The 27,701-nt window shown below is 42.5% G+C and overlaps 1 protein-coding gene across 7 annotated transcripts in view; it reads left to right on the top strand.

Annotated features, from left to right (window-relative positions):
* Window positions 1–24,214, top strand: part of USP33 (ubiquitin specific peptidase 33) — a 106,245-nt gene extending 82,031 nt beyond the window's left edge. For 6 of the 7 annotated variants that reach the window (XM_006129575.5, XM_075936302.2, XM_075936303.2 and 3 more), the window contains 5 exons: window positions 865–946; window positions 8,081–8,189; window positions 19,738–19,840; window positions 20,443–20,511; window positions 22,986–24,214. In XM_006129575.5, the coding sequence (XP_006129637.2) occupies window positions 865–946; window positions 8,081–8,189; window positions 19,738–19,840; window positions 20,443–20,511; window positions 22,986–23,143 (521 nt within the window). In that variant the 3' untranslated portion in view covers window positions 23,144–24,214. The remainder of the gene's footprint in view (window positions 1–864; window positions 947–8,080; window positions 8,190–19,737; window positions 19,841–20,442; window positions 20,512–22,985) is intronic. The other variant, XR_012905932.2, reaches the window with a different exon arrangement.
* The last annotated feature ends 3,487 nt before the right edge of the window (window positions 24,215–27,701 follow it).

The following is a 27,701-nucleotide window of genomic DNA, read 5'->3' as shown; positions in this document are numbered from 1 at the left end:
GTAGGAACAGGTATTGCTGGGAAAGCAGCCCTAAGTAGGTTGAACCTGGTTGCATGGACAACTTTCTGTTGTGTTGGGTTTAACTAGCAACAGCTGGTATCCCTGGTGTTTCACCAGTCAGTTTCCAGGACAGGGGTCTTCTATGAAAGTTTGGCTTCTCTTTTCAGAACAGGTGGCATGCTGCTGTTTTACACATGCATGGCAGAACATCAGTTTTCCCCACACAGAGAGGCTAAGATGCTGTTTATGTACAGTAGCTATTTTTAGTATATAGTGCTGACAGAACAAGTAGGAGCAACTGCAAATGAGACTTCATTGTTCATAATCCTTAAGCCTCTTTTTGGACTTCTGATACTATCTGGAAAGTCTGAAGATAACTAATGAGCTTTAATGAGTAATAAGTGGAATTGAGTTTAAGACAAGACACAATCAGTGGCTTTTATCTGAGTAATGCAGAAGCTCTTAGTAACAATTTTAAATGAAAATTTAATCCTGCATTTTAAAGAACATTTTGGAACTACTATTCTTAACATAAGCCTTTACAGTCAATCCATTTCAGCTTTCAAATATGTCTGAATTAAATCTTTAATGTGATTCCCTTCAGATTCTCCAGTAAAAGTTTTAAGTGATTCTTATCAAGAGTAGGCCTCTTGTGAGAAACTGCTCTTGACTTGGTAGCTTGATGGGTCATTTAAAGTCACATTTACTATATTATATCTTATGTTTTAATTTGAAGTGGTCAAGAGATAGTTCATGATTTTAAAGAAACTTTTAAAACATTAGTCATCTTTTTCCTGAACTCTGTGTATAATAGCCAGGGGGAAAAAAAGAACAAAACAGCAAGATCTTTTTCTTCTTTTATAGGTGTTCTTCCACATAAGGCTGGTTTCGTAGAAGACTTGGTTGTAATGCTACCTCAGAACATATGGGATACCCTATATAGCAGGTAACTGACTTGTTCTGTTCTGTGGTTTAAGAACTAGCATTTGTGCTAAGTCTTGAGTTCATAAATCTTGGGGTTAGTGTAAAAATGGAATTCCAGATACAAAGTTGAAAGAAGGGAGTACAAGAAGCAGATTTAGGAAATTAGCTTGTATAAGACAACTCGAGTAAATGATGTTGCAGGTAATGGGGGTATTATACCAATAAATGCCATGTATATTAGTCTACAGAATAACAAATCATGACAGGAAAAACATACTTTGCAAGAGGTATTTTGAAGGAAATGCCTGTATCACAGCTTCTTAGCTATAGAAAGAACTAGCTTTTTGGTCCCTCGGTTTTGTTGTTTTTGCCTCAGTCAGCTGCTAGAATTACTTAAAAGTAACTGAGGTTTCTTTGTACATACGCTGTACTCCTCTTAATAGGTTGAATTTGATTACTTCCTGAAGGAGTGACCCTTGTAAAGCCCAGTTCTTTTTAAAACAACAAAATTGCGTTAGAGTCCCATTGAGTTCACTGAGGACTCTGTTGTACATTCCAAGAATTTCTATCTTTTAAATCAGGTATCCGAGCAGAAAAGGGATATAATGATGTGTAGATAGCCCCAAGCAAAAAAGGGAAACGTATTCCTACATCCCCACCATATATCTGCTTCTCACTTTTCTATGTAGTTTGTCTTTTCATCCCCTTAATCCATACAAGCAACATCTCTTTCTTCTCTGCACACCAGAACTTGCCATTGCCTCCCAAGGCCTCCTTTCTTAGTGCCTCCCACCCTAATAGACACTCATTTCTGTACTTGCCATTCTCCTCCCAGCAGAGGAAGTATTTCCTCCTTGAGTAATTATCTGGGGTTCCTACAGAGAGACTGGGAAGCACTTTCTCATCTCCATATTGAGAGTCAGGGAGAAAATGTGATCTGACCATGAATTCCTGACTTTTTCTCCTATATGGGGAGAAAGTCAGGCATTCAAAGTCAGTCATAAAGTTTAAGGCTGTAAAGGATCATCCAGTCTGACTTACTGTACATCACAGCCCACAAACCACCCCAAAACCAAGTCTCACAACCAGAATTAGACCAAAGTATGATGGCCTGTAGAAGATTGGACCTTACTTTGCAAAAACACTTCAAAGTTCTTTTGAAAATATCATGTTCTGAGACATTCCCTACCTAAGCCTTATCCTTACTCTAAGTCATGGGTCTTGTCAGCATTTCCGGTTAGGCAGAGAGTGCCTGCTGCTTTTTTTCTCTACAGCAGGGGTAGTCAATTATTGTTTGTCAAGATCGAAAGTTCGTAGTTAAGGTATAGTCAAGGTCCAGCTCTCAGTGAAAATAATAAAACCCCCAAGAATGATATTAAATAAATACAATACAAATTTTTAGAATCTGTTCAGAAGTGTCTGACACTCCAGATTTGGCCCACAATGTATCCATTGACTGCCCTTGCTCTGCAGTTAGGTGGAACAGTCTTTCCATGCTAACCTAAAAGGCTTCTTCAGTTGAAGAAAACTGAAATTCATCTTGCAAATGAAATTCAATTTCATCCACCAGAAACCTCACTAAAAATATTCAGATTGTTGTGGAACCATGTTAAGGTGGAATTAAGCCAGACTGGACTGCCTTCAGTGCTTTCAGAGGACTCGTCTATAGATAAGTGGCACTACTTAAACTAATTTAAAATTGCGGCTTAAGGTCAGGTCTACGCCAGCACACTCCCTAGTGTAAAGACTGTTTATAATAGCAAAATAAGCAGTACCGACCAGAACCATATTTATGTCAGTATAACTACAAGGATTGTCAAAGGTTAACCCTAACCAGTAAGCCTTACCACTTCCAGTTAACCATAGGGGCTGTAACAGCTCCCTGCCTACTCCAGGCGGGACTGCTCCAGCCTCACAGGGCCCACCAGCACAGCCACAGGTGACACACTGGCTTCCCGGGAGCGGGGCTGGCAGCAGAACCTCCGCCCCGGAGCAGGGCTGGTAGCAGGCCCTGCTGGTCCTGCTCCCAGGGAGGCTTCGCTGCAGGCTCTGGATCATAAAGCTTATTTAAACTTTATACTGCAGAGCTTGCAGTGCATGTAACTGTGTAACCACTGAAAATCCTAGTAGTTACACGGTTACATCTTTAACCACATTTTGAACCACATTTTTACAATGTCAAAATATTTTGACCAAAACAAATCATTTTATACTTTTTCAAACCAGAATGCTTTGTTGGGATGAGCTGAAATGCTTTGTTTCAAGTAACGTCAACATTAAGAACATAAGAACAGTCATACAGAATCAGACCAAATGTCCATCTAGCCCAGTATCTTGTCTCCTGACACTGGCCAATGCAAGGTGCCCCAGAGGGAATGAAACTAACAGGCCATCCCTTGTCTGGTGTGGATTCTCAGCTTTTGTCAAACAGAAGCTAGGGTCACCATTCCTGGCTAGTAGTCATTAATAGACATGTCCTCCATTAATGTATCTAATTATTTTTTTAACCATGTTATCATCTTGGCCTTCGCAACGTTCTCTGACAAAAATTTCTGCAGGTTACTGCGTGTTGTGTGAAGAAATATTTCCTTTGTTTTAAACTAGGGATGTAAGAGGGTAGCTGTTTAAACAGATAACTGAAAAACATGCGCTTATTGGTTACTGCATGAGCTTATCAGTTTCCTAAATGGTTACATGTGGCTCTCACTCAGGCTTGTGGTGAGCCAACTGCCACCCTGCACTGCTGCCTCTGTTACAGAAGCAGCAGAACAGAGTTGCAACCAGTGCGTGTTGGGAGTTAGCTTAAAAGCTGGCTTCCAACATGCACCAGCTCCCAGGGAGCTGGCTGCTGCCTTGCGTGTAACTGTAACTGCATGTTCTCATTGTGGTGCATTTCCTTAGGGGAGATGTAGTTGGGAATATCCATATCCCACTCTCCCTTACGGGGCCACATCCCTGGCTAGCATAGATTTCTCATAATGCACTGAGTCAAGGAATAGCCATGACTATGCAGCTAAGTCACCTTATGGAAATTACAGTCCTCCAGTGAGCCTAGCCCATATGTGAGAAGTGGGGCTAGAATTACAAATCTCGTAAGACAATGTGCTATGATAGGAAACTGCTGCTTAATGTTTTCTTGAAATGGAAAAAATGAAATATTCAATTTTGGGTGAACCATTCCCAAATGAAAATATTTCATTTTGATTTTTCTAACAAAATAAATCAATATTTTGCAAAATCAAAATTTTCTCTCAGGAAATTATTGGCAGAAAATTCCTGACCAGCTTTTATTCTTATGCTGCACTCATTTGTGTATTCAGATGCCTTCCAGAACTCTATTAAGCAACATGCTTAACATTTGTCATGTGGTATTTGTTCTCTCATCCTCTCCATAGGGCTGGGGAGATAGCTCTTTACTTAAAACACACTAAAGCAGGGGTCGGCAATCTATGTGGCTCTGGAGCCCCAACTCAGCCCCCAGCTTCCCCTGTAGCAGGGAGCCCGTGCTGGCACTACAGCCTTATGGCTCCCCATATGATTGAAACACCAGCACTGGCTTCCTGCAGCAGCGGGACATGGGGGGAGAAAGCCCTGAGCTTCCCCACTGGATCTGACATATGGAGAACAAGCAGAGCCAAAAATGGCTCCGCACACTACAGTACCCCTTTCCTTTCCCTGGGACACACTTCCTGGAGGCTTCCCCTGTGAATCCTTCCTGGAGGCTTCCTTCCAGGAAATGGGAGCAGCGGGAGGCCATGTTACACAGTGCCTGTGACATGGTGCAAAAACAAGTGCCGCCCATCCCCTCACATATCCCTGCCTCCAGCCAGACAGCCTGCCCCCTGGCCAAACAGCTTGCCCACAGCCCATTTTTGCCCCGTCTCTTGCTCCTGCCCTCCCTTAGCCAGACACCCGTACTTGCAGCCTACTCCTGCACCCTACCTTGTACCCAGACCTCACACCCTCACTACCTTCTACATGCTGCCTCCTGCCCAGATCTTGCATCCCCAGCCCTGTCCCGTTCACTGGCAGCTCTGTCACTTAACACCTCATTTTTGGCCCCACCCCAGAGCCTAGGTGGGGTCCACAAAATCCACTATCTCTGGAACCCTAGAAGAGAAAATCTGGCCTGAAGTCTTGAACCTCAGTCCTCCATTCCCCTCCATGTGGCTGGAGCACCACAGGAGTGAGGTGTTTCAGATGGAGGGTTGGGAGGCTTTGGGGGAATTTTGTTTGTTTGTTTTGCTTCTCACTTGTGTGGTCCCTGACTGATTTTCTGTTGATCAGTGGCCCCTGACCCAAAAAAGGTTCCCACTCCTGCCATAAAGACAATGTTGAAAACTTCTGTATTGGTAATACTATTTTACTTTATTTAAAAATGAAGCCTGTCCATCAAGCCCCCAGTTGAGGCCCAACCCCATCTGGCTGCAGCATCATAACACTCCTACATACACTCCCACCAATCCTGAACCCATCATTCACAAGAACCCCCTGCCCTGAGCCCCTTATATATCACAACCCAGACTCCTGCAGCCCCACATCCCCAGCCCTCTGCCATAATACTCCTGCACCCCCACACACCCCAACTTTGTGTCCCAAGTCCATCATACACCCAAATCCCAGAGTCTTCCACCCCTGCATCCCCAGCCCCCTGCCATAAGATTGACAGAAGACAGCCTGAATGCATGCATGAAGCTGGATTTGATGAGTTATGATATAAACTTTAGAGAACTGTGCAAAAAGATGCAGCAGCAGAAGTCACTTTAAATAAAGTCCGAGTGTGCAAGGTTTCATTTATGCTATTATTAGACATTATGGCAATTATTAATAATATTAAGTTGGATATTTTCAGTCATACAAATGGGCATTCTTATACGGCTCTTTGTTGAACTCTTGTTCTGAATTTGATGTAGTTTGGCTCTTTGGTTTGGAAAAGTTGCCGACCCATGTGCTAAAGAGTGTACGTATTGTGTCCTCTTAAATCTAAATTTACTGAGAAGGAATAATCCTTTTAATGAGTGCATTTCTCTTTTATTTTTAATAAGTAAACAGTATAATCTTCAGTCTAAAATACATACAGGCAGAGAATATAGTCCTTAATATAAAATGTGATTTTTTTTTTCAAGTACTACTAGTGCATGAACTAAGACTTACTGAGTTAAATACATCTATATAGGTTGAGTGATGAGAGACAAATCGGAGCTGGTAGAATCTCTCTCGCTATATATACAAACATTTTCCTATGGGATGACAGAATGACATCACATCAGGTAGGGTAGGCGAGAGTGAGAGAGATTTCCCCCAATGATGCTATAATGCCGGGGGAGGAGACGGTGGCAAGGTGGACACCTGGCTCAGTTTGGGACAGCCTGATACAGTAACAATAGGACCTTGGTTAACTGCTTAAACGCTATCATTTAATTGGTTAACCATTTTAATACCCTATTTTATAGGTAAATCAGATCCTACAAGTAGGATTAGATTATCCAAATGGTTGTGTGTCTTCCATAAACAATGACTTACAGTGGAATGGAACACATTAAAATACTCTATCTATAGTATACATTTCCACTGACTTTTCTGCTAAAGGAAATATTCAAGATTATCTTTCAAGACATGGGGCATTTGATCAGAAGCAGTCCAACTGTCTTGGCTTTGTCACATGTCTGATTTTCTAGTCAGAAAGTTATAAGCCGGTGTTGCACTAAGTCTCCAAGATAATGGTTCTGAAAGTCCTGCATTTTGGTATCAGCATTGGCCTTATAACTTTCTTATGTGCTAATATTTGGCAGAAAAGGTAAACAAAAAAATGGAGAAATAATCTTCTATGAACAAAATAGTGGACATTGATTCAAACATCTAAGCTTGACCAATGGTAGAGAGTGCCAATAATAATATCCCCATTCCAATATTATTTTTAGACATAACTTGACGACATATTTGCAAGTGGTTTTGGTGACATATGTATATGAAGTGGAGATTTTAATGTGGCACATCGCACATGCTTACATTAGGATTTTGAATCTGAATTACCAGGTGAAGAGACGTTTTCTTTTGGATGATAACTCCTTTAAGTGGGATAGTCAGTAGGTGGACTGTGGTCCACCAGACACTTTTGAACAGACTCTGAAATCTTTTTATTTACTTTTTATTATTTGGTGGTTATTTTCTCTGAAGTCTGAACTGTGGCTATATCTGACCAAGAGATTTGGACCCTGACAAAAAAACAATTGATTGTCCCTGCTTTAAGCCATATAGTGAGTGGATGAATTTTAAAAATATACCATTGTTGCTATTTTGTTTGAAAACTTGAAATAACTTTTAACTGGCATGGCATGGGTGTAAGGGTTATATTTGTCTTATTAGTTCACCTCCATAGTTTATTTTAGTTTTGTGATTATTAATTTTGAGAAGCAAAAGTGAAATAATACAGTCACAATGACTCTGTGCTTGTCAGATAAATTGTTCATTTAAGAATGCAAATAAACATTGTGTTGATAACTGACTGCTGCCTGAATTCTCATCTGGGAGAAATGTCCAAAAGTATTTTTTTTAAAGTTTTTTCTGTTAATTATATTGTTTCTTCCTTCAAAACTGTTGGATTTAGAGGGAATAAACTGCTACTAGCTTTTTTGTGGTACAGCCATAAAGACTTTTGGGGGTAGGTCGTTTGTGTGTGTGTGTTTTGTAGTGGTCATTATCTGAGCAACAAAGATTATTTTTCTCTTTAAATATCCTTTTTTTAAAACTTACTGTTCTTCAGTATAGGCCAACTCTCATTAGGAGAAGAAACTATTCAAAATGAGATCTGAAAGAATTGTTTTCAAAGATCAAATGCCAGTACCATCAATTATGGTAAATATTACTGTAGAGAATAAATGGTAGTCTACATGTGTCATAGTGACCAATCCCTGAGTGTTTCATAACTCTCAACACCTATTGAAATTTGGAGATGTCCCTTGCCCCAATTTACAGATGAATTATCTAAGATAATAGCAATAAAAGAAAGAAATTGACCCTATACAGTTGAGTATTTGTTGCTTGTCATTAAAGGAAACAGAATCTGGTATTGACATTCTTGTGGGTATTAGCAGTGTGGAGGAGAAATATGCAATATTTGTCATGAAATTAATCAGGAAATTTACTATGATTATAGGTATGGGGGAGGACCGGCTGTTAACCACCTGTATGTTTGTCATACCTGCCAAATAGAGGCTGAGAAAATTGAAAAAAGACGGAAGACTGAATTGGAAATGTTTATTCGGGTAAAAACTAGTAATTGATATTCTCAGATTATTCCCTGTCTTTTTATCCTTTTTACTTGTAATTCTTCAGAAGTGGTATTTTGACCAGGATTCTCAAATTCTTTCATAGAGTGACTCATATTTCACTAGAGCAGATATTTTATATGAACCACCTACTGCCATTTGCAATAACAAAATATTCCTGTGGTATCTATGGCAATTCCATAAGTGCTAACTATAGCATAAAGAAAAAATGTATTGTGTTAGCTGTTTTGTTTTGGGTTTTAGTGCTACTTAGGCGGAAACAGTCAGCACTATATGAGCAATTAGTTCAAGTATTGTCCCTATGGGTGCCCCTGAATAGGTGTGTGGGCCCTAGTCCCACCCAGGGGCCTTAATATCCTGGGTGGTGGCAGCAAGTCCACAGCTGTCTGAACGGCAGTGGCAGCATGATTGGGGTTGCCTGCCTCGCAGTAGCCTGGGAGGGAGAGGCTGAGCTGGGCCTCTGAAGCCCAACAGAAGAAGAACAGCTGGGGACATATGCACCTGGTAGCAGGACTAGGGCTACAAATGCAGCAGCCTGGGAGGAGAAACCTGGCTGTGGCTGCGGCAGCCCAGCAGAAGCAACACAGCTGGCCATGTGCCTCCTGGCATGTAACGGAGCCGGAGCTTTGGTTGGCCAGCAGGCAGCTTGGATGGACCAAAGGAACCAGCAGCAGGGAGGGGCAGTGGGCTGAAGGGCAGGTGTCAGGAGACCTCCCTTTGTCTGGCAAATTCCCTCATCTGGGACCGGTCAGGTCCCAAGTGTGCCAGACCGGGGAGGTTCAACCTGTATTTAAAAATTGCTATAATGTTCCCTATCAGTCTTTTCTTTTCTAAACTAAACAAGCCCAATTATTTCAGTCTTCCTTTATAGGTCATGTTCTCTAGACCTTTAATAATTCTTGTTGCTCTTCTCTGGAACTTTTCCAGTTTCTCTACATCTTTCTTAAAATGTGGTGCCCAGAACTGGACACAACATTCCAACTGAGGCCTAATCAGCGCAGAGTAGAGCAGAAGAATGACTTCTCATGTCTTGGTCACAACACTCCTCTTAATTCATCCCAGAATCATGTTTGGTTTTTTTTTTTTGCAACAGCGTCACAGTTGACTCATATTTAACTTGTGGTCCACTATGCCCCCTCGATCCCTTTCTGCATTACTCCTTCCTAGACTGTCACTTCCCATTCTGAATATGTAAAATGGATTGTTCCTTCCTAAGCAGAGTACTTTGCATTTGTCCTTATTGAACTTAATCCTGCTTACCTCACACCATTTCTCTAGTCTGTCCAGATCATTTTGAATTATGACCAGAGGTTGACAAATTATGGAAAACCCTACTCGCCAGACAAAAAAGGGACTTGCCACCCTCCCCCACAAAAAGTGCGTTTTTAATGGCATAAATTCCTAATAAGAATAAGAACAGTAATTACTAATAAGTTATTAATAAATATCACCCAGGTTATTAATAAATATCTTATAAACCTCTAACTTTTCTTTCTGCTGCTATGTCGCCTCCCCTTGCTCCATCAGCTCCCCTGGTGCCTGCTGCCCCCCAATCCCTCACCCTCTGCTCCTGCCCATCTCACTGCTCTCAACCTTCCTGAGACCAGCCCCCCTCCGCCAGCCCTTCTCTCTGCCCTGTGCCCACTCCTCCAGTAGCCCCACTCTGATCGTGTGAGCTACCCCTCCTTATCCCCTCTCCTAAAACTCCCTCTACACACTTGCCCTGCCTCTCTCCTCTGGTGGTGGTCCCTCCCCTGCAGGTGTCTGCCCTTCTGCTTCACCCCCAGAATCCCTTGGCACCTGCACCCTTCTGGTGCCTCCCCCTTCCCTCACTGTCCCTGCCCCCTTTGCTCTCTTTTTCCCTGATGCCTACCCCCTCACCACCCTCTGCCCTCGTTCCCTTCAAGCCCCTGTGCCCTCACAGATGCATTGCTCCATCCCCGCCTTTCTGATGCCCTCCTCTTCTTTCAAGCCTTCTCTCAGCACCTCTAGCTCCCAGTGCCCTTACCCTCTCCTCTCCCAGCATCACCCTGTCCCCCCTCCCACTGACACCTCCCCTCCTGCCCTTTTCCTCATTGTCTGCACTTGGCCCCCTGGCATTTGTCTCTCCTGCACCCCTGTCCCTTGGTGCTGTCCCCTTTCTTCTTCTTCTTCTACCGACCTCCTCCCCTCAGCACAAGCCCCTTCCCCATATTTTTCCCATCCCCACAGCCCAGCCCAGCCCCTTCCCCTCCCCAGAGGCCAGCTCTAGGTTTTTTGCTGCCCCAAGCAAAACATTTCCCCCCCCCCCCTTTGTTGTTGTCTTTTACACGTTTGCATTTTGTAATGGGTTTTTGTTTGTTTGTTTTCTTTTTTGTCCCGGCATTTTAGCCCTATAAATAACACATAGCATTTTCATTTGTTTTTTTCCATAAAGGCAAAGGCGCTTCAAGTGAACTTTCCCTTTCACTCGCTGCTGGGTCACAGCAGCCTTTTCCCTGCCCTGTATAGCCCCTCCTTATGGGCAAGAACCCTTCACTCCCAACCTACAGGGGGAGCAGGGACAGCACAGAGCCAGAGGGGTGCAGAGAACAGTGGGGGAGTACAGGGGTGTCGTGGGGAATGGGAGGCACAGAGCCAGAGGGATGCAGAGATCGGGGGTAGCAGGGTGTGGTGGAGGCACGGAGAATGGGATGCGGGTAATAGGAGGGGCAGAGGGATCGGGGTCTAGGGGCAGTGCAGGGAACGGGTAGCACAGAGCTGTGGGGGCAGGGATCTGGAGGAGCAGGGTGCGGGGTGTAAGGGTGGCGCAGAGCCAAAGGGTCGCAGGGAAGAGGGAGAGCAGGGGGTCTGGGATGCAGGGAAGGCGTGGGGAACGGGCAACGCGGAGACAAAGGGAGGCTGGGGTCGTGGCAGGACTGGAGACGTGCACCGCAGCCAGCTCCCAGGGACACGCGGCCAGAGCCGAGCTGCCATGGCCCTTTAAAATCAGCAGGGCCAGGCCACGCTAGCGTCCTGGCGTCCCGCCCCGCCCCGCCTCCTCGCGCCGGAGCTGCACGCAGGCAGCTCGGTGGGAAGAATCACTGCATTTCCCACTTCCCAGAGGCGTTCTCCTTCGCCGGCCGGCGGATTGGATGGGGCTGCACTGCCCGTATGGCAGGTTTCAGCCAGTCCATCACAACGGCCCACTGGGCCAGTCCGCCCCTGCGCTTGCCAGCTGGAAAAATCTACTCGCCGCGGGCGAGTGCATTTGTCAAGCCCTGATTATGACCCTATCCTCCAAAGCACTTGTAACCCTCCCTGCTTGGTATATCACCTGCAAACTTAATGAGTGTACTCTCTATGCCATCATCTAAATCATCGATTTAGAAGAGGGATGTCTCTTTTTTATTCTCTAGAGCAGTGTTTCCCAAACTATGGGCCGCGGTCCGGTACCGGGCCACGGTAAAAACATACCGGGCCTCAGTGTGACCTCTGGGGCGCCGCGTCCCGGAGCCTTGGCCCGGGCTGCCTGCTGCATGCAGCCGGGAGTTCCCCCCTCCCAGCTGCCCTGTGCGGCGCCGCAGCCCCGAGCCCTGTCCTGGGCTGCCTGCTGCATGCTGCCGGGAGTTCCCCCCTCCCAGCTGGCCCGTGTGGCACTGCGGCCCCGAGCCATGGCCCGGGCTGCGCGGAGGATGCAGCTGGGAATTATGGGCTCCCGGACTGCCCATGCGGCACGTCGTCCCCAAGCCCTGGCCCGGACTGCACGGAGGATACAGCCAGGAATTATGGGCTCCCAGACTGCCCATGTGGCGCGCCCAAGCCCTGGTCCAGGCTGGATGGAGGATGCAGCCGGGGTTGCTGGACGGTGGTCTCCATGGAGTGGCAGACTACTTCCTATGGGATTTCAGTGTCTCCTCCAGGGGGCGGGCTCTCTGGGGCAGCACAGTGCTTTGGCAGTGCCAGGGAGCGCAGGCCACCTGACAAGGGCAGGGAAAGGGCTTCGTCTTCCTGGAAGCACGTGTATTTTCATGCAGCCAAGCTTGTGTCATTGGTTTTCCTGTCACGTGATACAGCAGCCTCAGCTTGTTTCTGCACAGCGGTGCACGTCCTCTTAGGTTAACTGCTTAAGCTTTCTTCATTTATTTTCAATAACATACCTTTCATTTTCATTTTCAATATGGATAAATGGCTGAAGAATGTGACTGTAAATACAACTAAAAAATGTTTGAATGATGTGCAGCCTAGTACAAGTGTGCAGCCTAATACAAGTGAGAATAAGAAGATTAAAACTCCTTGGACCCGCAATTATTCTGATGAATACTTGAAATTTGGTTTTATAAGTGATGGTAGTGATAATCACTTGCCATTATGCCTAATCTGTCACAGAACTATCCAACGAGTGCATGAAACCATCAAAACTGAAACGCCATTTGGAATGCAAACATCCACAATACACGAGTAAGCCCGTGGATTTTTTCATAAATAAGAGAAATGAATTAGCTTTTGCTAAAAAAAAAAAAAAAGCATGAAAAGTGCACTTTCAATGGGCTTTCAAATGAAAACTTTGTGTTGGCTTCATATGAAGTTTCAAAACTAATAGCCAAGACAGGTTACCCATATACTGTTGGTGAAAGGTTAATACTTCCTGCATTTAATATTATTACATCCCGTATTTATGGAGGAAAAAAGGGAAATCAGTTGGGTTCTCGGTTTTTATCCAACAATACAGTGAAACGTAGAATTGAAGAAATGGCGAAAAATATTGAAGAAACGCTCATTCATCGATTACAGAATAGTCAGTTTTTTGCGTTACAAGTGGATGAAAGCACTGATATAGCTGACGTTGCCAATTTGATGTGTTTTGTTAGATGTGATTATGAAAACTCCATTCAAGAAGATTTCTTATTTTGTAAACCACTTCCAACAAGAACAACGTCTGACAAAATTTTTAAGCTAATCAATGATTTTATTATTCAAAGTGATATTGATTGGAAAAAGTGTGTTGGACTGAGCAGTGATGGGGCTCGAGCAATGGCAGGGTCTCGTACTGGGCTTGTCTCGCGGATTCAAGTTGTAGCACCAGACTATGTATGGGTGCACTGTAGTATTCACAGAGGGGCACTAGCTGTGAAAACTATGCCATCACTTTTGAGTTCCACTTTTCAAGAATTTGTGAAGTTTATAAATTATATAAAAGCTCGTCCTTTGAATTCCAGAATCTTTACTGCTTTGTACAACAAATTAGGAAGTGAACATGAGCATCTCTTACTACACTGTGAGATTCGATGACTGTTGAAAGGAAACATTTTGAAACAACCCTTTGAAACGAAGAATGAAGTTTTATTGTTCTTGGAGCGACACCCTCCATCAGCAAAAGATGTAATATTTACATTTAAAGACAGGGTTCATGAGTTTGATTGGTTAACAATGGTGGCTTACTTATGTGACATATTTTCTTTTAAGTTTTAAGTTTGAATTTACAAGGCACTAAAATTAATATTTTCAAAGTTCACGAAAAAGTTGAGGCAACAATTAAAAAACTTCGTTTATGGGCACAGCGAGTTAACAAGAGAAACTTTAAGTCTTTTTGTACTTTAACTGAATTACAAGAAAAATATGCTCAAACTAATATCTCAGATGCGATTTCTGCAGCAATCCAAGAACATGTCTTGGGGCTAACATCAAGTTTACATGAATATTTTCCTCCAGTTGATGCCAGTAAAATGTGGATTAAGAACCTGTTTACTATTGACACCGAAAATGAAGAAATACTACAATTGAGTGCATCAGAAGTGGATTCATTAATTGAACTTTCCTGTGACTCTGCCTTAAAAGAGAACTTTGATAAACTCTTCTTGATTGATTTTTGGTTGAGCTGTAGAAATTAATATTCACATTTATCTGAGAAAGCAGTCAAATTCTTAATGCCTTTCGTCATGACATATAAGTGTGAATCTAGTTTCTCATCTTTGGTTTTCTTCAAAAATAATTATAGAAATAGATTGAATGTTGAACCAGATTTGAGGATAAAACTTTCTTCTTTTGTCCTTAGACAGCTTTCGGAAACCAGTAGAAAGAAACTTTATTTTCTCTGCTTTTGTGACTGTTAGGAGTGAGGTATCAGCTAAAATCTCCACTGCCTGTGAAAAATAATGCCAGTATTCAGTGCTACAGCCCCTATAATCAGATTCATTGAATAGGAACCAGAATGTAATAAATTCATGCAATAGAAAAAAAAATCCTCTTTCCTCTCTGGTGGAACATATTTATGATAATGGGAGCAGGAGAGTGGTGCTGTACCAAGATGCACCACAGCTGAAGTGCTAGTAAGCATATATTAAAAGTGTTTATGGGAATTAGGGAAAGGAATTTTGAAACTTAGGTTCCCTTTCTGTGCGACTGTAAGTCAGATGGTACATGTGTCCCTTTTTTTATGAGCAGCTTCTTGTGTGGCTATCTGAAGAGGCACCCTATCTATGGCTATAGAACACCTGATCCTGAAGAAGAGGAGAAAAGAGGGCTTACAAGGAAGACATGTTCTACTAAGCCAGTGCTGCCTCAGACTGTGAATAGAGGGCTTGGAGGGCCATAAACTGGCAGCATGAAAGAAAGATGGATGATCAGGAATCCCAGCAGGATGAGTAGTAGGAAATGGACCAGGACATAGTTGGTTTTCTCAGGCAGCAAAACAAAATTCTTCCGATTCTGGTTTACCATTGCCATTAAAAAGTAGCCCTTTCAGTTGGTGTGCTTTGTGGACTGATGCACAGGATATTCATATTGTCTTTTGTCCCACTTTGCAAATCATATTGCTGCAAATCCATCCATTCCTGGACACTTCTGAAGTCACTGTCCTTTGTAGCAAGAGATGATTTATGGCCCTACATACCTCTGTGACACACCCACCCCACCCACCTGTGGATTTTTTTTAACTTCAAAATGATATCCACTGATCACTAGCAATATGGTGTTGCAGGCATCTGAAGAGTGATCGCTATTTGCTTTTCCACTGTCTATGAAGTTCTTATCCTGGTGTTCCTGCACTAGAGAGCTGGGATGAGCTCTGCACACAGATCCAGGAATGTGGCCTTTCCCATCCGAAAGGTTTTCAGCCACTGCTTTGTCACTTCAAATCTGCTTTGCAATGCTTTTCCCCACAATCCATGCTCCATCTCAGGCCCAGAAACAGTGCTCCCACATTTGCAGCTGCTCTAAGACCACCACCAACAGCCTTGAATTGTTTTTCATTGTCCCTCAGCAGATCTGTCCTTGAAGAGTCATGTCCCACCTAGTTGCAGTATTGCTTGCGGATCTGCAAATTTAGGAGAGACACGGGGCCTGTATCTGCAGCTTTCATAAGAATAGTCCAGAGCCCCGTGGACTCTGTGTCAGAAATAGCAAACATGGAAAAATGCTGCTCAGATTTGTGGAATTTTTAAAAAAGGCATGAAAATTATGGTATATGGATGGTTGCATGCTGAGAACCTAGTTCCCAGAGATCTGTAGGTGCATCATTACTGTCACACAAAACATAAGAATGTTGCAAAAGATATTGTGCCAGATATTGGCATGTGACACACTTGGATACTTACTCGTAGTGCACCCTACTTCACATCAGCATGAACATTCTTGGTGAATACACGCATAGCCGACACAAACTGCCAGGTATATATATGCCCAACTGATGTACAAATTTTGGCAGCTGTACCACCAAAATAACTTGTTTCAAGCAAAATTTGTACTGTAGACACTGTCTCACTTATGTAGATTTGGTAGCCAAAATTATTATGAGTCTTCAAAAAAAATTCTGTCTTTTTAGTGTGTAATTGAATAAATTAATTTGATATCCAGTTCATATTGTTTCAGTTTATATCTCCAATACTAACTGCCAAACCAGTACACTTAAATACTAAATAGTGGCATATAAAGTTATATACATACATACAACTACTTGTGTGTCTTCTTGTTTATTACGGATTGGTCACAGTTGCTCTACACTGTGATTTCTGTTTACTGAGATCCTAATTCTGTGAATTGATTTGTAGTCTGTTTTACTAATGGATACATATTAATGGTGTCAGCCCCATGATCCTTCCATCTAACACACATTAACCCATTTGCTTTGGATGTCAGTATTTCCCAACCATAATGCTGTTTGCATTAGCCCTATTGTGAAGTGCACTGTGCCTCTAGTCAGTGTGAAAGAAGTATACATAAAGTTACTGTTAGTTGTTGTAGATTTATTTTATCTGATATTCCTGGAGGTTCCATTGTTGCTAATGAGCAAATGAGAAGCTAGGAAATTTGGTTTCAAAGAAAATAATACTATGTACCTTCGCATTACATTCTTATTGAAGAATATAATAGCTTAGCTGACTTCAAGGTATTAGGAAAACAGGGTTATTAAATCTTAAGCACAAAGATTATAAGGGTATGTCTACATTGCACTCTTAATTAGAAATAAGCTATTCCGGAAGAAATACTCCGAAATAGCTTATTTCGAAATAGCACATCTACACTACGCTACACTAAAGGGAAGCCTCAAAATTAGTCTAAGGCAGGTTTCCCTAATGTGGACATGCTACCTCGATTTAGAGCCCCAGGAGGCACTGGGAAGTAATTATTTTGAATGGACCTTGGGAGGAGCTATTTCAAAATAGCAGCAGTGTAGCATTCACACTACTGCTATTCCAAAATTGCTATTTTAGAATAGGCGTTATTCCTTGTGGAATGAGGTTTACTGAAGTCAGAATAAGCCGTCTGTTATTTTGAATTTATTTCCAAATAACAGAATTGCTGTGTAGACACTCGCATTGTTATTTTGGAATAATGGCCATTATTCTGAAATAATGCTGCTGTGTAGACGCACCCTAGGGGACTTGCTGAGCGAAAAAAATGGTGATGTAGAAAGAAGAGTTAAGGTTGCTTTTAAAATTTTTATTCTACTTCTATGTCTTGTTTTCCTCTGGGTCTTCCAAAAAGACACTGAGGAAAACGACACAGAAGTAAGAACTTTCCAAGTTCGTGCAGGGGCTGAGCTGGAGAATCTTTAGCAAAGTGAATTTTTTCCCTCCAAATTATTAGTTGTTCTAGTTAAATAGGTGTAAACAAACCCAACAAATAAGAATTTAAACCCATCTAAATATAGACTTCCTTACTTAGGATCTCTCCAGGCATCTGTGTAAATTCTAGGAAAATCAGGTAGATAAAACTTGGATTCTTTGAGTGCTTGCTCAGGTTGATTCCATGGTAGGCATCTGCATTGTTAGAGATATGTCCCTTAGTGGTATCCGTAGGGCTTGCCTTTGGGTCCTCTGGAGCCCTGTGCTCATGCCCCATTATAAGAGGCACCACTAACCCTGTGCCTTCTCAGTTCCTTTTTACCACCTTGTGATGGTTGCTGGAACAGTTTCTTGTTTTTGCCAGGCTTCTTACCCTAGTGGTTTGGATTTTCTCATTGTGTATCGTTCTTTCTCCTTCAACATAGGCCCTGGCCTTCTATACCAACAGAACAAAACTCTACTGCAAGTGAACTCTGCTCTTTTTATTAGTGGTGGACCAGATGAAAGTTCTGGTATTGTCCCAGAGGATCTCATTGTGGATAACTGCCTGCATCAAATTTTATTATGGGCAGGCAAGGGTGTTGCCTCTGTTTGATGATGGCCCATTCCATGAGCACACAGGCATTGTCAGGGGCGTTCTTTGTGCAGGTACCAATCCAGGACATATGCAGAGCTTCTACCTGGTCTTTGGTTCATACTTTCACTTCCCAGTACACCAGCAGGATAATGCCTGCTTCATGAGAGCCGTGTTTCAAGAAACGTTTCCATGAAGTCTGAGCCCCACTCCACGGATACTGCTTGGGAGTCAGCTAGCCTAGAATCATCATGAGCAAGCACTCAAAGAAGGAAAAAATAGTTAACTTTCTTTAAATTTTCCTTGAGAAGTGTTGCTCATCTCCATTTCATGATCTTCCTTCCTATCCCTTTGATGGAGTTTATGTCCAGGAGGAACTGAGAAACCGCAGGGGCAGGAGCTGTTTTTATATAAATGCATGAGTGTAGGGCTCCATGACACCACTGAGCCCTGAGTCTCTGACTGGGCCAGGCTGATTAATCACCTGTGAAGCTGTGCTGCCACATATCTTAGAGGGAACACTGCATGATACTGTTTTTCACTAAACGAAAAATCTCCAGCAACTGTGCACATGGGTGTGCACACATGGAGCATGGAATGGACATGACAAACATATCTTTAGAGCCCTGCACGGATGCAAAATTTGTATCAATATCTGTTTCTGCAAAAATGAGCCGTGGACATCTACATGGATACCTGTGGATGCACACACCCATGATGTGAAGTGGATATCTGCAGATTTTCAGGGTTCTAAATTAGGGATGTTAAATTTAGATTAATCAGCTAATTGAATAGTTGATGCAATTTGCATCAAGTATTCAATTAGTCTGTAAGGGCACCTGCACCTTTGAAGGGTAGCAACAATCCCAGGCCTTTTCTACACTTCAAAGGCGAAAGTTCTGAGGGGAGCATGGGGTCAGCAGGAGACTTAAGCAGGAGACTCAAGCAATCCCCTGCTGGCCCCATGCTCCCTGCGGCATTTCAAAGTGACAGTGCCGCATGGAGCCTGGGGTTAGCAGGGGAGTCCTCTGCTGATCCTGGGTTGCACACAGTGTTTCAAAGCAGCAGACCCTGAGTTTCATGTGGCGCTGCTGCTTTGAAGCACCAGTCCTCTTTCCTTCCCCCCCCTCGCTGCCTCTTTCTGATAGAGGCAGCAAGGGTGGGGAGAAGCAACTAGTCAATGAGTGTGTCGACTATCCAATAAGCATTTGCTTATTGAATAATCAACTAGTTGTTCACATCCCTATTCTAGATACAAAATTTGTATCCACACCTGCATCCATATCCACAAAAACGAGCTGTAGTTCTGTGGATTTGCAGGGCTTTATGCATCTTGAAAAACAACAGTTAGGGAAGGTTAGTAACCTTTTTTTTTCAGAGTTAAAAAAGATCATAATAAAAATCTTTCATTCTGTTTTTTTACATTATAACAAAGGGCACAAAATCACTTTTTTCTTTTGAAGGTCTCATCATTTGGAAAGTGAGCAAGATCTGGTTATCTTAGTGATTTGAGGTTTAGGTATAAGAAATGCAAAGCGAGAGATGGTTAAATCAAATGTAACATTTCTTCTTTCACATATCTGAGTCCATGCTTCCCTTCTATCTATTCACTTGTAATGGTTGGTGGATACTTTTATACTCAATACAGGAGTATTAGTTTTAAGTTGTTATTCATGGTACTAGTTTATTCAAAGGAAAGAACAAATCTTAAACTATCAAAGGAAGTAGGAATTGACTTTCAGATACTTTTGTAAGATTGAAAACTACCAAGTGATTTGATACCTTGAAAACATTTAAACAATTTTGTATTAATTCAAATATTGTGACTTAACTTATCAGATATTGGACAAAAATAATGGTTTATTGAAAAAAACTATTTTGCAGCTAGTTGTAACAGTGTGGGTAATAGGCCTGGTTTATTTTCCAGCTCAACAGAGCATTCCAAGAAGAAGAATCTCCATCCATTTTTTACTGCATCAGTATGCAGTGGTTCAGAGAATGGGAAGGATTTGTGAAGGGAAAAGACAGTGGTAAGTAGCTACTTGGGGTTGTAAAACTCTCTTTGTTAGGTAGGTACTCTGTACTCTTTCATTATGTTCATTGCCTTATCAGATAGAAGTTCCAGTAAAGTAAATTATGGTTGAATGTTGTTGAATGGATAAGACAGAAAACAAAACAAAATAAAATATGAGCAGAGTAGTAAAGAAAATATTAAATGCTGTTTTGACTTCTTGCATAATATTTGCAACATATCAATTTCACAGTATACCAGTGTCGTTAATAGAACTTTCTTCAGGTGGAAGTCTATTTTGTAAAGTTGCAATTTAAATATTGGATAACTATTTTTGGGAGTGGGTAAGGATAGTAAGTGGGGCTCACATGCTTTTTAAATTGCTTGGAGATTTTATTCATTATTGCAGTGATTACTCTCTGAAAAAATATCCATTTGTGTCTTCATATCATAGTTCTGAAAGCATATATTTCCTTTTCCTCTGTACAAAATATACATTTTATCTGTCAGCAGGTAAATGGGAAGTAATCAACTGCATGCTTTTTAAAAAAAAAAAAAAAACTACTTTTTTTTTTCCATTTTCCAAGTCCTAATTTATAGTTCTTCTTTTTTCCACACTAGATCCTCCAGGCCCTATTGATAATACTAAGATTGCAGCCACTAAATGTAGTAATGTTGTATTAAAACCAGGTAAGTATCTTCTGATCTTAGAAATTCTTTATACAGCCTATTCTTTGTTAATGGTTTGGGAAATGTGCTGCTTTGAAGTTCTATATGCATTTCTGTTACAATGCATTTCTGGTTTAGTGATTTTATGCTCTTCGTGCTAAGGTTCAGAGAATATACATGGCAATTGGAAAAAAACCCAGAACACCTGATCCCAAGCAACCTGGACTCTTAAGAGTTTACCCATGAAAATTAATGTGCCCAAGAGAATTTACTTTAAAATCCAGATAGAAAAAATGCACTGAGATATCTAGAGGAATAAAATAAAAATAATCTTAATGTTTTTTGTAGTTTGCAGTGTGATTGAAGTCAATGTTTTGAAAGAGATTTGAATGAGACAGCCTAGGGTTATTATAGTGGACTGTTATAGATAGGTCATTAAATACAGAGGGAGTCATCTGCAGTTATAATATATAGTAACTATATTCTTTCAAAATCCATCTTAATGCATTTCATAATATTGCCCTCTAAGATTGGATTTAAAGTTGACATACAGTGTGGCTAAATACTTATATTAACTTAGGAGACATAGACCCATGGCATATTAGAGGTTTAATTATATAAATCAGGGGTGGGAAATCTCTTTTTGGGTTGAGGGCCACTGACCCATAGAGAAATCAGTCGGGGGCCACACACAAATAAGAAGTTTAAAAAAAACAAAACACCTCAACCCTCATGGTCCCCAACTGAGAAGGAGAAAGTCACTCCCCCCAGTAGATTTTGTGTGCTCCAGCCCAACAGTGGGAGAGCACCAGTGCATGCTCCCCTATGCCTAGTGGGGAGTCCTGAGCCACATCTGGCCCCCGGGCCTGAGGTTACCTCCCCCAATTTAAACTCTGTGTACACCTTATTCAGCATCATATCATAACAACAAGGAAATTCCATGTTAAATCACTACTGGTAGAGTGGCCACCAAGCTCTCATTCTAGCTCAAGGGTGGGCAATCATTTTTGCAGAGGGCCCACTCCACAAATTTTGGTAAGTTGTCATGAGCTAGGGTCAGGCCTCCAAAAGGAGCAGGACCTTGAATGGAAGGAGGGGTAGCGAACGAGCGAGTGTGTGTGTGTGTGTGTGTGTGTGTGAGAGAGAGAGAGAGACGCAGAGACTTTGTGACACAAATTATGTGTGTGGATATGTATGTGGCACGAGACTGGGTATGTGACAGACTGTGGGTGTGATGTGTGAGACACAGTGTGCGTGTGCTGGATACTGCTGGGTAAATTTCTGAGAAATGCTATGCACTGTCTCTTTAAAACAGGAAAAGTTCTCCTGCTCTGTTGTTTTCCTTCCCTTGCTCTGCAGAGAAGCAGTACAGGAGGGAAGGGGGAAAGTCGGTGTGACACATAATGTGTTCATGTGTGTGCGCTTGTGGTATGTGTGGAAGTTGGTTGTTGTAGAAATCTTAGGAACAGTGTACTGCCTCTTTAAGAAGCACTCGTCTCAGTCATTCACCATTCATACTTCAGACCAGAACTGCTGCTGCCGATTGTAGTTATGAGTGGTCTGCTAATCAGCTGGGTGGACCAGATAGAAATATTGGATGGACTGGATTTGGTCCACAGGCTGTATTTTGCCCACCTCTTCTATAGCTTAAGATACATCCAAAGCCATAACAGAACTTGATAGGAATTGGAAAAGTATTTCTTCCATACTCATCTGCCTTTCATTGACTCTGAGCTGAAAAAGAAAGAGATGATAGGAACTCTGGTAAATACTGTACAGCACCATGTAAATTACATAGTTGCTGATCCCTCACCTGTTGAGGTCAATGTGATTCTGCTTTTGTCATCTGTAGTGTCCTATTGTTGTGTTCTTCCCGGGATACTGAGAATTCCTTCATGTTTCCCATTTTATACGCTGCACCTTTAGTATTTTGTCTTAGCCACTATGACTGGACTCTGCGGAGTCCCTTAATTCCATGACTTAGTTAGCTGGAATTGGATGTGAAATCCTTTATTAATTGCCAGAACCTGACAACAAGCTTGTCTATAGTTAACCTTATGGCTGAGCAACCCACCTCCTCCTCCCCCACAGCCCAGCTGAGCAGCACGCTGGCTCCTGCCACCCCCACCTCACCCTCCCGCAGCCCAGCTGAGCTGCGCTGCATAGAAGCTCCCATTGTCCACCCCACTGAGCCTTGCACCAGTTCCTGCATCCCCCACGCCCCTGCAGCCCAGCTGGGTTGTGCATTCCTCCTCTTCCTTACTCCCTGCATAGCACTAGGACTCTCTGATCCTGAAACATCCATGGTCCTTCCAGACCACAGATGTTGCTGGACCAGAGTTCTGGTTTATAGAGGTGCAACCTGTGAGTATTTTATATTTAGAGCAAGGTATTTTTAGCCACTCTTCAGCATTTTTAAAACTACAAAATTAAGAGTTTAGATCAATCTAAACTTTTTAAGATACATGTTTTAAAAAAATAAATATTGTTTTCAGGAGCAGATTCTGGACAGATTTCTGAAGAAACTTGGAATTTTCTCCAGTCAATCTATGGGGGAGGGCCAGAGATTATACTCCGACCACCTGTTGCTCCAGTAGAACCAGACGTGCTTCAAACAGAGGAGAAGATTGAATTAGAAACTCGTTGTCTGTAGCCTTTGGCACAAAGATGAATTTGTAAGAAATCCTTCCTGCTGGTCCAAAACACAATACTGAAAGGTGTTCAGTTTTTATTTTATTTTATTTTCGCCTAGAATGGGGGCAGCTCGTTAAGCATTATGTTAGTAATGGAAGAATGAGTTGAAAAATAAATTGTTAAAATTGTACTTTGAAACCTTTCAGGCAGACTATTCCCTCCATGTTTTGGAAGATATGACTTATATATTTTGGAATATTTGGTTAATTGAAAAAGATGTTAACACAATTTTTGCTACATGTTAAACCTATGCTATCCTTTGTAGACTTATAAAATTGAGATGAAGGAATTTTAAAATGCTTTTAAATATTACTATGAATTGCTGATCAGTCTTTTCTGAAATTTACAAAATACAGCATGTCTTAATTGTACAGTTTTGACAAGACTAGTATAAAAAGCATATTTTAAGTGGCTCATAGGGAGGTAGTAAACACTCAGGAAAAGTTAGTTTTACTTTCTTATGCACTGCAAAGTATAAAATAATGAGCAGCATAAAACTTCCAAAAGGTTTTTTTTTATTTCAATGTATTAAATACATAATTGATCTAGATGGAATATTGTTTTGGTCAGCATATGTCAGTAACTTATTGCCTGCTAGAGTTTAAATCATATAATAAGCTTCTGTATATAAAACTACCTAATATCTTTAATAGTATCAGTGACTGAAAAAAATCTTAGACTTCTTTCAGGTATATGTTTGAGAGCATGAAGTGTGGAATGTAAATGATTGTGGACATAAGACTGATGCACACTTGAGAAATTAAATTATCTAGTCTTTTTTTAATTAAATGCATAAACAGTTCATTCTGAAAAAATATTGTATAGCTACAAAACACTTTTTGGCATGATTTGTGATGTCAGAAGTTGGATAAAATATGTTGCAAGATTGCAACATCTTGCTGTATAATTTATACTGGAATGTGAATGGCATTCAGTCTTCTTTTCTTTTTTCCCTTGCCTGATATAGCTGCGAGCTAATCAACATTATTCAAGGCTGGTTCAAATAAAAATGACCTTTACAAACTGGAAATACTTATTCAAATGTTTGAATTCTTTTCAGTGAAATACATATAATTATGAAGTAATATAATTTCAGTCCAGATTTCACATGTTCTAGAGATATTCCTTAAAATTTTTTTCCATTTAGATTTTAGGAAATGGCATTGACAGACAAGGTGGATTAGGTACAGGTTGGACCTTCCTGGTCCAGCACCCTCAGAACCTATCTGGTCCTGGATGAGGGATTTTGCTGGAACAGGGCAGGTCATTTCTGGACCCTTGCCACTGGCTGCCTGGCCTCTCAGCTGACTCCCCATCTCCTGCTGGTCCCAATGCAAGTGTCGACCCTGCTGGGCAGACATTGCTGTCGTGCTGCTGGGACCTCTAGGGCAGCCTTGCACGCTGCACTGTAGCTCCTAGACACACAGGGCAGTCTCCCACACTGTGCTGGAGCTTCACGACCTGTCAGACAGCCACTCATGCTGTACTAGAGCTCCCGGATTCACAGGGCAGCCATGCGCACTGCAATGAAACTCCTGTACCCACTGGGCAGCCACTCTGGAGCTCCAGGGCCTACCAGGCAACCATGTGCTAGGTCTCCCAACCCTGCTGGGCAGCCGTGCTTGCTTCCCTGCAGGGATCATTGCTGCTGGCCCTCCACTGGAACTCTGGTCCTGCAACATCCATGCAAGAGTTTGAGCCTGTACTCTCTTTTATTGGACCACTTCTGTTGTTGAGATAAACAAGCTTTGAGCTGACACCAAGCTCTTCTTCCTGTCTGGGGAATGCACTCAGTGTCACAGCTAAATACAAGGTGGAACAGGTTGTTTAGCATAAGTAGCTAAGACACATTTCAAGGGACCATTCAAGGTGAAGTGATCCCTAAACACCCTACAGTCATGAACAGGGAGAAGAGCGGAGTTGGGGGATTGTTGTAATAAGCCATAAATACAGTGCGTCTCCACAGTCCTGGATTTTTAGTGTCTAGCCAAGTTATGAATTTAAGATCCTACTCATCTTTTAAAACTATTGTGCAGATTTTCTTTGAGGATGAGGACTGATAGCTGAGATATAGAAAAGTGTTTATCTAAAAGTGATGTGGCATTTTTATATTTTTCTTTGCGAATTAATTCAGTTGTCTGGTTTCACCCACTTGGTTGCTGTTCATGCACTTAATGCACTGAATGAAGTGCACCAGATATTGTGATGGGCACGTGTAAGTATTGTGGAGATTATAGACTAGAGCACTCTAATAGTGGAGATGTGACTGCAGGCTTTGCATTTATTCTGGGAGGGTATGTTGCTGTTTTGAGTTAGTGTGTCTTGGTCTGTAGAGAGCTTGCATGTGATGATGACCTTGGAGAGGTTGGGGGGTTGTTTGAAGGCCAAAAGAGGGGATTCAGGGAAGATTTCTTTTGGGATGAAGTTCCTATTGAGTTTGGGTTGTAATGATATCCCATATACTAGGTTCCAGTGTGGTGTGGCAAGTGACAGCTATGAGTGTGCAATCAAAGGGAGTTTTATTTCTGTATTGAAGCAGATTCTCCCAGGGCATACATTAGGGGTGGGAAACCTTTTTTGAGCTGGGGAGTCGCTGACCCACAGAAAAATCAATTGGGGGGGGGGGCTGCACACAAGTAAGGAGCAAAAAAACCAAACCCCAACCCCTTCCCCCCAACCTTCACTGATGTTGCCCCTAACTGAGAAGGAAAAAGACACTCCTCACATTCCCCTCAAACATCAGAGCCTGGATGGGGGGGACAGACTAGTAGATTTTGTGTGCTCCAGCCCCACAAGGGGATGGCTGGGAGGCTGGAGCACAAGTGCAGGCTCCCCAATACTGGAGTGGGAGAGCCCTGAACCTCAGACAAGCTGGGGCCACATCTGGCCCCTGGGCATTAGATTCCCCACCCCTGGTATAAGTAATAATAATAATCCTTCTGAACACTCCGGATTTAAGGCTCATAGCAGCAAACTGAGATTATGGTATAATGAGACTTCCTGCAGTGGCATGTAGCTGATCTGTAACTAGTAGCAAGAAAGGCTCCAGTGGCTGGAGAGTTACTAGAGAATTCTTTCCCAGGGGCCTGGCTTGTGAGTCTTACCCATGTGCTTAGTGTAACAGGTTGCCATATTTTGGGTCAGTAAGGAATTTTTCAGTGGCTCAGACTGTAGGGGGGGAAGGGATTCAGCTTCTTTGCATGATGATTGCTATTGTATTTCTTTGTGGGTTTGCACGTGTCCTTGCCTCACCTCATGATTTTGTTGGAGGTGATAAAAGGTAGGGTGGATGACTGCATCTCCAGTTCCTTTCACTGCTGCATGGTCCAAATCACAGCTCCCAGTGTTCTCTCAAATATGATGTACCTCCAAGCATTTAGAATTGTCTATTGTTAGGTTTGCTTGAAGTATTTTGTACTTTTACTCTTTAAATGTAGTTTTACTTTTAGGAGTATTTTAATAGAACTAAGATTTCAGAGGAATCTGTGTATTAGTTTACCCCCTCCTCCATTACCACGTCAGTACCCATAGGTGAGTACCAAATTTGACATAGGCACCAGGATTACAAATCTGTGCTGCCTGCCCTCATCCCAGGTGCAGTATCTGCCAGTCCTTGCCAAGCTGTATCCAAGAGGTCTCTGCCCTAAGAAGCACCTCATGGAAGTTGCCATTAGGTCTCATTCAGACCCAGGCTAGGGTAGGGTTGTAAGTGATTAATCGACTATCCAATAAGCATAAGCTAATTGGATAGTAGACTAGTGTTGCCTCTAGTCACTTCTCTCTCCCTGCAGCCTCTATCAGAGAGAGGCAACAAGTGGGGGAAGCAGGAGCCAGGGCTGGGGGAGGGGAGAGCCAGCTTAAACGCCAGTTCCCTCCAGCCTCCCCCAGAGTCGTCTAAGCCAGAGATGCTTTGAATTAAAAACATAGCAAAGGTCTCGCAGCTCCCAGCTCTTCGACTACTGTGTTGCCTGGCAGCTACCTAAGGTCGTTGCGACTATTTAAAAAGCTTGCAACTCTGTCCCCTGCCAGGGTAGCGCCGTGACCGTGAGCTGAGCCATTTAAATGGGATTCTGCTGCGTGAGCCGCCGCCTGGAAATTCAGTGGCATGGGCAGCAGGATATAAATAGAAAGTGGCCAGATGCAGTCCATGGGGCAGATCAAAGTTTAAGATTAAGCCGGCCGGGTCCAGCCCCTGGGTCTCATCTTGCCCCGCCCTGGTCCACTTATACCATCAATACTGAACTCCCTTTAGACAAGGAATCTGTCAATTTCAGGGAAGTCCTCCATTATGGTGCTGATTCCAGATATAGAACCAGTATCAATAAGATACAACCAGATTTGCTCCAGTCCCACAGACAGAGACCAACACCTACAATGATCTTTATCAAGCATAAATACCCACCTAGGGAAGTGAGGAAACAGATTAACAAAGCCAGACAAGGACCCAGAAGTCAATTACTTCAAGACAGGATCAACAATGCAAACAGAACACCACCAATCATCAGCTACAGCCCTCA

This window comes from Pelodiscus sinensis, chromosome 9, assembly GCF_052426305.1.
Source record: "Pelodiscus sinensis isolate ZL-2025 chromosome 9, ASM5242630v1, whole genome shotgun sequence".
Classification (NCBI taxonomy): domain Eukaryota; kingdom Metazoa; phylum Chordata; order Testudines; family Trionychidae; genus Pelodiscus; species Pelodiscus sinensis.
The sequence above is the reverse complement of the archived record's forward strand: the minus strand, read 5'-3'. Positions and strand labels throughout refer to the sequence as shown.